The sequence below is a fragment of the Chionomys nivalis genome, chromosome 22 (assembly GCF_950005125.1).
Source record: "Chionomys nivalis chromosome 22, mChiNiv1.1, whole genome shotgun sequence".
Taxonomy (NCBI): domain Eukaryota; kingdom Metazoa; phylum Chordata; class Mammalia; order Rodentia; family Cricetidae; genus Chionomys; species Chionomys nivalis.
The window spans coordinates 13,060,156-13,072,895 of NC_080107.1; the positions used below are offsets into that span (position 1 = coordinate 13,060,156).

The following is a 12,740-nucleotide window of genomic DNA, read 5'->3' on the forward strand; positions in this document are numbered from 1 at the left end:
ACTTGGGAGGTCAAGGTGAGAGAATCATGAGTTTGAGACTCAACAGTGAGAATGTACATCAAAAATAAAAACAAAACCTAATGAAGCAGGGTAACTGAGGTTTGTCTTTGCTTTTTAAAACATATAAGGCCCTGGATTTTTATTTAACACATAAGTCCCTAGCACTAAACATATACATATTCATTCATTTATAATCTTTGTCTCCCCTACACACACATGGTTATTAGAGATTTGAGACATTTCACATGCCTATAAAATCGACATGACTAGCATGATGCTTTGAACTTTGAACTACACTAAGTTCTAAGAAACTGAATTTAGAGAACAGGTAAGTCCGTGGGAGAAAATAATCAAAAAAAATTAAAAACTACTGAAAGAAACATAAACTTAAAGGATAGAAAGAAACCTCATTATTACCTAGAAGGAAAAGCTCACCTTGCTGTCCCATTTTCTGTTTCGTTTTGTTGTGTTACATTTGTAAAGGGATTTAAGACCAAAAAAAAAAAAAGGCACAAATCTCAAAAAGATGTTCATGGGTTGACCTAGTCACCCCATATAAAGAGAAAGCAGAAACTAAAACAATGAGCTTTAAAATATTTCCAATGTAAGATGCTACCTATGCAAGGAGTGCTGGCGCACGCCTTTAATCCCAGCACTCAGGAGGCACAGGCAGGCAGATCTCTGTGAGTGCCAGGCCAGCCTGGGCTATATAGCAAGCTCCTAACTAGTCAATGATATGTAGTGAGACCTGTAGAACGTTTACTGATACAGGCTAATGGGTTGAGCATCATGGGGTTTTATATCAAAATCTTCATGCAATCCTTAGTTTAATAGATTTAGAGGAGTCGTTCTGATTAATAAAGACCCATCAAACTAATGACTAAGTATATATAAAAAACTGAAAGTTGTATAAAACTATTTTGTGCTTAGAACCTTAAAATTAGAAACTTAAAGCTAGTCATGATAGCACACACCTAGAATGCCAACACGTGGACAACTGAAGGGAAAGGACTGAAAACTCAAGACCAGCTTGTTAGACAAACTAAGTTCAAGGCCAGCCTGAGCTATATAGCAAAAACTCTGTATAAAATGATAAACTTTTTTTGAAGACCATCTTTATCTTTGGAAAGACACAAAGTATTAGATAGCTAGGGACAGTTAAAACAAGTCAATAATTCTAAAGGTGGAGTATTATGAAGTTTCAACAACTGTTCCAAATAGGGGCAGCTGGGGAGGTCTGGTGATATAAATGAATTTCAATATGCCCAAGAATAAAATATATTGTTTCAGATAAGCTTTCACAAAGATGAATTCAACTTGAACTAAACACTACACATTAAATATATTTGCAGGTGTGTTTTCTTTCTTAAGTCATTTTTAAAATGCAGAAATTAATAAAAATACTTCAAACATACCCTAACTTTACAATGTGATAAAAGTCCCCACATCGGCTGTGCACAGGCTTCAAGCTCAGCAGCAAATGCAGCATAGTATGTCTGAGACTCAAACTCCACATGCTCATTGAGTTCTCGCTTGTTCAAGTTCATACCTTGTAAAGAGTAAAGCACACATGGACTTTGTCAAGCAGACACAAGTATACAGATTAAAATCAAACACTTCCCTATACTCAACATGCTTTAATCAAGTAGTCCCAATTAACATATAAATAAGTTTACAACGAAATACAAAAACAGCTAGTGCTTTTTCTTAGAATTTTACAAACTAACATTCATAAGAAACTTTGTAAATAGCTCAGCAGTGGTGGTGCACGCCTTTAATCCCAGCACCTGGGAGGCAGAGGCAGGTGGATCTCTGTGTGTCAGAGGCCAGCCTGGTCTACAAGAGCTAGTTCCAGGATAGGCTCCAAAGCTACAGAGAAGCCCTGTCTCAAAAAAACAAAAAATTAAAAAATTTAAAAAAAGAAACTTTGTAAATGTCACAAACAGAACTGAATATCTTTAAATAAGAAAATCAAAAACTGCTAAGCGGTGGTGGTGCACACCTTTAATCCCAGCACTTTTGAGAAAGAGGTAGGCGGATCTCTGTGAGTTCGAGGCCATCCTGGTCCAGAACAGCTGGAGCTGTTACACAGAGAAACCCTGTCTCAGAAAAGAAGAAGAAGAAGAGGAAGAGGAAGAGGAAGAGGAAGAGGAAGAGGAAGAGGAAGAGGAAGAAGAAGAAGAAGAAGAAGAAGAAGAAGAAGAAGAAGAAGAAGAAGAAGAAGAAGAAGAAGAAGAAGAAGAAGAAGAAGAAGAAGAAGGCAACAGTCCAAATTGCTATAAATACGTTACAAATCCAAGAAAACAGATTTCAAGTTTCTAAACTAATGGTTTAATGTGCTACCAGAAAACCACATTCGTTTCTTAATAAACCCTTGCTATGTTACTATGAATATTAAAGTTCTTATAAATAATAACTAATATAAATAATGAGACATCTGGTTTATAACCTCAATGGTGTGCTATTATTTTTAATTAGTATTTAATATTTTAGCATTAGGTATCTTTCAAACAAACAAAGGTTAAATTCATACCTTGAAAGAAAGAAACAAAGTTCATCCATGTAACTAACAGGCCATGATCCTCCAAAAACCTCTTGGCCACACTTTGATGAGAAAGAATATTAATAAAATCACTAACAAGAGGCCAGTACGTGTTATTCTTCAGTAAGGCTTCTCCACAGTTCACCACAACATGTAAACTATTTTCTTCATCTAAAAAAAAATCCAAAGATTACTTTTTAAAAAACAACTTCACTAATGATACAAATATTATTATAGACTTTAGAAGCAGAAACACTTAAATCCTAGCCCCAGCATAGCATTTAAAATCTGTATGACTCTAGGCATGTTGTTTAGACCCTTCATTCTTAAAATAAAGTAAGGAGTGTCTCTCCGAGGCATTAAATGGAATGTTAACATGACGCCCTGAATGCACTGTGACCGTACTCAATACTACATGTCCTCTTCACTGCTGATACTGAACAGCTGCATGCTTACAAAACCTCATTTCCTGGATTCTGTTTCAATCAAAAACATTATCACTAGATTAATCTCATTCTAGTTTATCGTTCAAGTCTGCTGATTTCAAATGGGACATATTGTTATCTTCTAGTCAAAGAATATGTGTAAATGCAATTTTTTTAGCAAAGAGAATTATCTCAGAAATAAATACACAAAAAGCACTGAAACCTTTTTAACACCTCCTCACCCAAAAATCCTTTTAACCTGCTCCTTAACTAGCATACTGGACTACGGAGCCTCCGTTCCCACTATGAAGCAAACCATCCTCACAGCACACCAAATGCTCAACACCAGTACTATTTTCTTTATATATATATATATGTATATATATATATATATTTATTATGTATACAATATTCTATCTGTGTGTATGTCTGCAGACCAGAAGAGGGCAGCAGACCTCGTTACAGATGGTTGTGAGCCACCATGTGGTTGCTGGGAATTGAACTCATGACCTTTGAAAGAGCAGGCAATGCTCTTAACCACTGAGCCATCTCTCCAGCCCACCAGTACTATTTTCTAGTACACACTGAGGTATGCAGTTACCAAAAGTCCATTATTTTCTGTTCATGCTGATGTTCTTTTTATCATAATTATAGATTCAAACAAAGAGTATAACAAATAATGAAATATGAATTCACATTAAGAGGTATTACAGAAACTAAATCATATGCTTTGAGATACAATAAAAATAAATGCATAGGGATACAGGGTTTTAAAAAATCTCAGGGATGGGGCTGGAGAGATGGCTCAGCAGTTAAAAGCACTGGCTGCTCTTCCAAAGGTTCTGAGTTCAATTCCCAACAACTACATGGTGGCTCACAACCATCTCTATTAGGATCCGATGCTCTCTTCTGGCATAACATCATACATGCAGATAGAGCACTCACATATGTAAAATAAACAAAAGAATCTTTTTCAAAAACCCAGCAACCTCAGGGCAGAAAAGGAAGGTTGTTTCAGATATATGCTAATTCTACTTTAAACAAACTGAAAATGAATTTACAGATACAGTATAGATAAGATAAAATCCAACCAAGGAAACCACGTTCTAAAAGCAGTTTTTCCAAAGAATTACAAGACTAGAAAGTGAGAACCACTGAGATAATGCAGCAGGTGAAGATGTTTGTTCCACAAGCCTGGCAACCTGAATTCAATCCCTGTAATCCATACAAAGGTGGAAGAAGAAACTGTACAAAGTTGACCTCTGACCTCAATCTGCATCCACGATATGTTTTTTATTAAGAAGTGGAAAATAAAAAATTATTCTCTATGTTTAAAGTTAAAAAACAATGTATCACATTTAAACGATTCTTCACCTTATCAGACTTTTCAACTAACCATGCATTTGCCAAGCTCATCAGCGGGTGGGGGAGGGGGAGCGCTACTGAACTTCTTTATTTCTACACATTAAATTTATACTTCAGTCCAGTCCACAGAATTATTGCCCCCTACTCTTAAGTTAGAGCAAATAAAACCAGGACCCATTAAAAGTCAAGTTTGCCTGTTACTCCCTGATTCCCAATGGACAAAAAAGGGGAAACTACATTACTGCATTATGGAAGAGGAATCACCTACATCCAAAATTCTGAAGAAAATTCCCAACTAAAACTCTGACAATGCAAACTGATGAGCCAGAGATGCTGTTGAGTCAGTGTTCTAGGATGTTGGGAATAACAAAATAAACTAAGTAAAATTTAGAATTGCTGGCCCATTTAACTGAGACTAGAAAATGAATAAGCACAAACAATAATTTTTTAAAAAACACTTTTTTCTAACAGTGCTTTAAATACAACTGTTCTTGTGAAGAAAGAAAAAAAAACACTTTGTAATCTTTAAAGAAATAAGGCAATTACGATTCTTTTTTTATCCAAGCTGGTACTTTCTGACTAAAGATGTAAAGAGCAATGATCCAGGGTTAAATGAAATACACTCATCAAGAAATACTTGTTGGGGCAGCCGGGCGGTGTTGGCGCACGCCTTTAATCCCAGCACTTGGGAGGCAGAGGCAGGTGAATCTCTGTGAGTTCGAGACCAGCCTGGTCTACAAGAGCTAGTTCAGGACAGGCTCCAAAGCCACAGAGAAACCCTGTCTCGAAAAACCAAAAAAAAAAGACATACTTGTTGGGGCTAGAGATAGCTCAGAGGACCCAGGTTCAATTCCTAGTACCCACATGGCAGTTCACAACTATCTGTAACTCCAGTTGCAGGGCTCCAAAACCCTCACACAGGCATGCAGACAAAAGACCAATGCAAATAAAATAAAAATTAATAAATTTAGAGCTGGAGAAATGGCTCAGCCATTAAGAACACTGACTCCCTTTCCACAGGACCTGGGAACAATTCCCAGCACCTGTGTGGCAGCTCACACCTGTCTGTAACTCAGTTCCAAGGGTCTGACACGGGGTAATGGAAAAGGACACAAGCTTGGTGGGGTTTTCCTGTGGATATTACGTGTTGAAGACACATATAAACAACCAAAAATTATGCTCCACTATATAGTCATATTTCCAAGATAGAGTCATATTTCCAAGATAGAAGATCAATCAGTGGTTATCAGTATCTGCATTTCTATAGTTATATGATGTACAGTTATAAATTCCATTTTACACAAGCTGTTTCAAAAGACAAATTATAAAATTTCAGAGACATGAAAATTGAGTTACAGTAAAAATTTAAAAGCATGCAAAACAACTGTGTCTATAATAAAGTAAGCACATAAGGTAGGGCTCTAGGACCACTAGAAGGCTTTTTCCTTTTATTCTTTAGTAGTTGCTGGGCATTGAGAATCCTCATTATATTCTCTTTAATCATTACTAACAATAAAGTAATTTTTAAATGTTATCTAGAGGTTAAGAATTTGGCTCAGTGATAAAACACATGTCTAGCATGGATAGGTCCTGGATTTAATCTCAACTACTGTGAGAAACTAAATTTAAAAAATAGAATAGTACCTAGTAACAATTCATACAAAAACTAAACAGAGGCTATTGCAAATATTTAAAAATTTTAAAAACAGACCTTGTAGAATCTATAACTACTCAATAAAGTTTAGGCACATTCTAATACTGTTAACATAAAAATGCACAAATTTATGGTACTTTTGGAGAAGCAAAAGTATGCATTCTGAAATGGCATGCTATTATAGGAAGTGGTTTTAAAAATCATGGCAAAGTAAAGGTTGCTAATTGTAGCTTTAGAATTTGGCTGGGAGATTGTAATTGATGTAACACACTTAACCAGTAGGCACAGGAGTCACACAGTTTTCGTGAAGAATGGTTTCAATACAATAGTTAATGGAAAACAAATGGGAAAAAAACTCACACATTTTTTTCCTAAATGATCCTCTTTAAAAGCCAAATGCAAACTATATAGAAAAACAGCTAAATCAGTTAGTCAAGAAAACAGACTTCATGAACAAGAGCACCTGTTTCTGCCAGTATGAGGACCTGAATTCAAATATCCAGCACCCATGTAAAAACCTGTAACCTCAGCACTGAGCGGCAAAGACAGGTGGATCCCAAGAGCACAATGGCCAGCCAGCCTAGCTGAAATGGTGAGCTTCTGGTGCAGTGAGAGACCCTGTCTCAAGGAAATAAGACAGTGATAGAAATCACTCAACATCCTCTTCAGATTCCTGTATGCACACTCACACTTGTACACACTCAAATGTGTACCCCACATTCATATATATTCTTATACACTCATATATATACATATATATATTTCTAAATTCTAAGCTTTCTACTCTTTTTAACAAGTCTTTCTATTAAATATAATTCGGTAGAGAATATCACTGATACGGATGAAAGATGATAGATGCTCTCTCAAAAAGGAAAAAAGAATCTGGAATATGCAGCTAACACTCAAAGGCCATGTTAAAACCATAACAGCTTTTTAATTTTCTTCTATAAAGAAAAGAGGTGTATTGTTTAACATCAATAGTATATTGTTCAATAATTTAATAGAGCTTTCTCTATCTCTACAATAAGAGGGAAGAGTCACATCGTGAGTTAAGGTGCTATTAGGAAGGGAGACGTGGAGCTAGACACAGAAAGTCAAGTCAGTCTAGGAGCAGAAAGACAGTAGCACTGGCCTCTGGAGGGCCACCATACACTCTGGCATTTACGTTGTTTGCATGAGTTCTCAGGATCTTAACTCTGGCCCTCATGTTTGTGTTCTATGGCAAGTGCTTTAACCACTGAGCCATCTCCAATGCCCACTTGTTTTGAAGTTTAGCTCTGAGTCTTTCAGTGTGGTTCTGTCTTTGTACTGGCACGGAATGACAATTCTGACATTAGGAGACATGAAATCCTTCTTGGCACTGTCACTTGTTAGCTGTTGAATTCAACAGTAAATGACTTAACTTTCCAAGGACTTAAGTTCTCATCTAAAATAAAGATGCCAAAGGTAATCACAGAGACTTCAGACACTGAGCTGAAATAACACATTTATAGTATTCAACCACAGTCCCTGGTACACAGCAAATAGTCAATGGCATGAATTATTTAAGGGAAGGTAGATGAAGAGAACAAAAAAGAAGAATGGAAAATGTGTGGAAACATTACGTCAAAAAGTAGCAAACACATGGTGGGAATAAAAGATTACAAAAGTTCTTCCCATAGGTATATAGACAATGAAAGGTGTATTCCAATTCAAAGAAATTTTAAGAATAGTATTAAACTACCTAAGGTAGACAGCAACAAATTTATGGGGCGAAAAAAAGGAGGAAACAAAATAGGAGCTTGGACACTGGGCGGTGGTGGCGCACGCCTTTAATCCCAGAACTCAGGAGGCAGAGATAGGCGGATCTCTGTGAGTTCGAGGCCAGCCTGGTCTACAGAGCTAGGTCCAGGAAAGCCTCGGCTACACAGAGAAACTTGATCTCAAATAACAACAACAATAATAAAGTGTTAACATAAGTTATTTGGAATTGACTAAAAAGGAATGATTTTAACTTTTTCTTTACACTGAACTACAAACTGTCAAATACTTGTTTTCCAAACATGCATTATTTTTATAGTATTTTAAAGTTAATTTTAAGGATACAAAGTATGTTCAGACCTTGCTACACAAAAGTTACTAATAATAAACAAATGAATATAATTCTGAGTTTACCTTGCAGTTCACTTTTAATAAGGCAACTTTCCATCATGTATAACAGCACAGTGACCATAATATCCAGGAGCTGGCATTCTTCTGTCACCTGCCTGGCGAGCTCCTCATTGCTGAACAACTGGACACTAATATGCACAATTCTGTTAGACATTGTGTCTGATTCATGACTTTTCTTCAGTGTTTTCATAATAAAAGCATAATGCTGAACAAAAGTCTTTGTGAAAGCAACCTGTAAAAATTTAAATAGAAAAACATCAGTTTAACTGCAAATTTCAACTGCTGTTAATATTCTACATTGCATATTATAATCACCTTTTAAAGCTGTTAGTAGCTTATGATGCAATGCAAATTAAATAAAAAGATAATTAAATAATTACGGTAATTTTAAGTCACAGTTTGCCTTTTTTGGAACATTAGTAAAATGCTTTGATGTTTTTTAAAGTTAATAAACAATTTAACCAATTTAAGTTTTAAAACAATTATAAATTATGGTTTAAGAACATAAAATTTAGCCAGGTGGTGGTGGCGCACGCTTTTAATCCCCACACTTGGGAGGCAGAAGCAGGCAGATCTCTGTAAGTTCGAGGCCAGCCTGGTCTACAAGGGCTAGTTCCAGGACAGGACAGTAATGCTCCAAAGCTACAGAGAAACCCTGTCTCAAAAAAAAAGAAAAAGAAAAAGAAAAAAGAATATAAATTTTTACTTAAAATTATACATCAATTTTTTTGGAAAAGTATCTTTAACCAGGTGGTGATGACACACACATTTAATTCCAGGATTCGGGAGACAGTCAGTTGGACCTGAGTTCAAGGCTAGTCTGGTCTACAGAGTGAATTCCAAGGCAACCAGCCTACAAGAAAAATCTTGTTCCTGATGTGGAGGGGATGGAGAGGGTGGAGATTATCTTTGTTCTTTAAAATCTGAAATCTTAGCTAGAAGCTAACATCACTAACCAAGAGAGTTGGTGTGATTACCCCACAAGAAGTAACTCCCCAGCCTCCCACCCCCGGCTCTGAAAGTTGACCAGCAGCAGTCGGACCCAATGCTTTGCAGTATTAATTACAGTTGGTGTTATTCCCTTTCTATGTCACAAGTACATTTCCTGCTGCACTTTTTAGTGTGTATAAAGACATACAAAATAATGGTGCTCAAGAATGTCTCTCCTAGCCGGGCAGTGGTGGCGCACGCCTTTAATCCCAGCACTTGGGAGGCAGAGGCAGGCGGATCTCTGTGAATTCGAGGCAAGCCTGGTCTACAAGAGCTAGTTCTAGGACAGGCTCCAAAACCACAGAGAAACCCTGTCTCGAAAAACCAAAAAAAAAAAAAAAAAAAAAAAGAATGTCTCTCCTAATGTGCACAGGGCCACACAAGCTTTATGGTTTTCATAAACTGTGCTATGTCATTTCGCCATAACCACATCCTTTGGGACTAGAAACTACACCTTCCTATACTTGTATGTGAGTTAGTAACTATTCTCCCATTAACAATGTAACCAGCAACTACTAACCTATGCTAAGTCCATAATCTAAACTCAGTCACCCCATTACATGGTCTCATAGTACCTTGTCATTGTTCTACACAGGACTTGACATTTTACATACTACTTGCTTCCTGAATTATTTTATTATTGTTTATCTCCCATCATTCCCTTCACACCTAGCTCCACTTGGTTAGACCCCAAAACTCATTTGTTTAGTAATATTACTCAGGTGGTTTTAGCTAAGACTTTAGATTTTATTGTTGTAAAAATCACAGAACAAAGATAATTTTTCAAAAAAGTGATATGCAATAGTAAGTAAAATTTTATTATTTTTAAACCATAGTGTTTTAATTGTCTTAAAACTTAAATTTAAAAATGGCAATGCTTTGGAATTTTGCTGAGTAGTGCTCCTTTGAGGGAGAGCTGGAGTCTGTGGATCCTGAGCAGACTTGAACAAGAGAACAACCAATGCCCCTTTGTATTATATCCTTGCAGTTATACTATAATGAGCCTCGGCTCAGGAATGCATCAAAAGAAAAAGATTTAAGGACAAAAAAAAAATGAAACCAAAGTTCCAAAAGGAAGAAATAAATGGATACCTTATACTCTTGATCTGGAAGCATATTGAGTAAGAAAGTTACCATCTTCTGAGGGAACTCATACTTTATTGTCCAAAACAATAGTTCTTCTAAAAAACTTTTATGTTTCAAAACATCCATTATGGATTGATCTGCATAAAAAAGAGAAAATTTATCACTAATGAAGTTGCTCATCTCATTTAACCTTTATCACACACCTGACAGAACCTCCAATTCAGGTCCCTTCCAGCAGTGCACTCCAATGAACACAACTTCCACGGGACACAAATAACACAGTTCATCCTAAAATCTTAATATAAAGCAATTATTCAAAATTAAGTATTATTTGTCTTTCTGGTTGTTTGGTTTGGTTTGGTTTTGGTTTTTGGTTTCTCTGTGTAAACAGTCCTTGTCCTGGAACTCGCTCTGTATACCAGGTTGGCCTCAAACTCAAGAGATCCACCTGCCTCTGCCTCCTGAGCGCTGGGATTACAGACGTGGGCCACCACACTGAGATATAGTACTTGTTCTTAAATATAGCCTTCTAAAATTTCACTGCTTCAAATTTTGGACTTGACATTACTAATCCAAAACATGAAATGCTACAAAATCTGAAATTGAGCACATAAATAGAAAACTCTATGAAAAAATTTCAAAGTTTTTCAAAATTTAAAAAGCATGGTAGCAATAGTAGCAAAAGCCTTTTTTTCCAGTATTAGGGAAGAGGGGAAGAATGTGGCTCTTTGTGAGTTCAAGGTCAGTTTGAATGTACACAGACCTCAAGGACAACCAAGACTACTGCACAGTGAGATCCTGTCTCAAATGACCAATTAAAAAAAAAAAAATAAAGGCTCAGCAGTTAGAAGCACTGACTGTCCTCCCAAAGACGCAGGTTCAATCCCCAACCCCCACATGGCAATTCACAACTGTCTGTAATTGCAGTTTCAAGAGGTCCTATGCCCTCCCTCTTCTCGCCTCAGCAAGCACTGAGCACACACATACACAGAAAATAATAAACCAGAAACTGCCCCCAAGTTTTCAGAACTGCCATTTCCTAACAAGAATAATGTCATGGTACAAATTTAAAACAATCTAAAGCTAAAACTAAATATTACTGAACATAAAATTCAAAGTTAACTACATTTTAAATTTATTTAAGTTTAAATAAACCCAGGGTCTTGGGTCTCACTATGTAGCTGGGATTCCTAAAGATTAAATGTTTTGTTTGTTTTTTATCATTTTTAAAGAAAAAAACAGAATATAACCAGGTGTAGTGGCACACAGCTGTCATCAGTAAAATTTAAGAGGCTAAGTCAAAAAGGTTGTTGAGTTTAAGATCAACATGGACACACAGTAGTGTCAAGGTTAGTCTAGATTATATAGTAAAACCCTATCTCAAAAAAAAAAAAAAAAAGGAGCCGGGCAATGGTGGCGCACGCCTTTAATCCCAGCACTCGGGAGGCAGAGGCAGGCGGATCTCTGTGAGTTCGAGACCAGCCTGGTCTACAAGAGCTAGTTCCAGGACAGGCTCCAAAGCCACAGAGAAACCCTGTCTCGAAAAACCAAAAAAAAAAAAAAAAGAAAAAGAAAAAAAGGAAAAGAAAAAGGGGGCAAAATATAAATACCTTTGGTTCCACTGCTTAGCTTTACTCTCTTTCTCTTGCCCAAGCCTTGACCCCCATCCTGGTCCTCCTGGAAGAAACAAAGTCAACATTACCCATAGCCATGCTCATAAGTGTATGTTTTATATAAATGTAACATACAGCTAAGGAAATAAATAAATAAATGTAACATATATACTCTTACATGCTATTAACCAACATAATTCATTTCTATGTAACTACAAGTGTTTTAATGCAACTTTATTGAAATTCATAGTAAAATATCCTTACTATTAAAATGCAAATATCTGTAATCTGTACCTATACGGAAAGACTCTTAAGCATTCCAAAATGCTAAAATAAAAATTTTGTTAGAATACACACAACATTAAGGCACAAGGAAGCTAAAGGAATAATGGAATTTACCATAAGCAGGAAGAAAAGAAAAAGACGGAACAAAGCAAACAGGAAAGAAAGACTTCGTTGAGTATGCCACGAAATGGGCTCAGAAATTCAAATTAAAGACCAGAGAGATGGTTCAGTGGATAGAGTCACTTTCTATCAAGACTGACACATTGCGATCTTCAGGACCCACATGATAGAAGAGAACCTAATCCAGTAATTTGACCTCTGATCTCCACAGACACACCCTGGCATGTACACCACCTTGCATATATACATATATATATAGTATGTGTGTGTAAATTAATATATATACATATATATAGTATGTGTGTATAAATTAATGTAATACTAATTTTTTTTAAAAAATCAAATTCCAATATTGAGGAATTTGTTCAGTTGGTAGAGAATTGCCTACCATGAACAACACCCTAAATTCAATCCCTCCCACCACATAAACTAGGCATGGTGGCACATAAAATCAGCCTTGGGAGGTAGAGGCAGAGGGATCACGACTTCAAGGTTATCTTTGGCAACAA

The 12,740-nt window shown here is 36.4% G+C and overlaps 1 protein-coding gene across 6 annotated transcripts in view; it reads right to left on the bottom strand.

Moving 5' to 3' along the window:
• Ubr3 (ubiquitin protein ligase E3 component n-recognin 3) overlaps positions 1–12,740 on the bottom strand; it is a 135,754-nt gene that overhangs the window by 89,862 nt on the left and 33,152 nt on the right. For all 6 annotated transcript variants that reach the window (XM_057754673.1, XM_057754677.1, XM_057754676.1 and 3 more), the window contains exons 6-10: positions 11,824–11,890; positions 10,220–10,350; positions 8,141–8,369; positions 2,534–2,713; positions 1,416–1,549 (exon numbers count right to left, since the gene is read on the bottom strand). In XM_057754673.1, the coding sequence (XP_057610656.1) occupies positions 1,416–1,549; positions 2,534–2,713; positions 8,141–8,369; positions 10,220–10,350; positions 11,824–11,890 (741 nt within the window). The remainder of the gene's footprint in view (positions 1–1,415; positions 1,550–2,533; positions 2,714–8,140; positions 8,370–10,219; positions 10,351–11,823; positions 11,891–12,740) is intronic.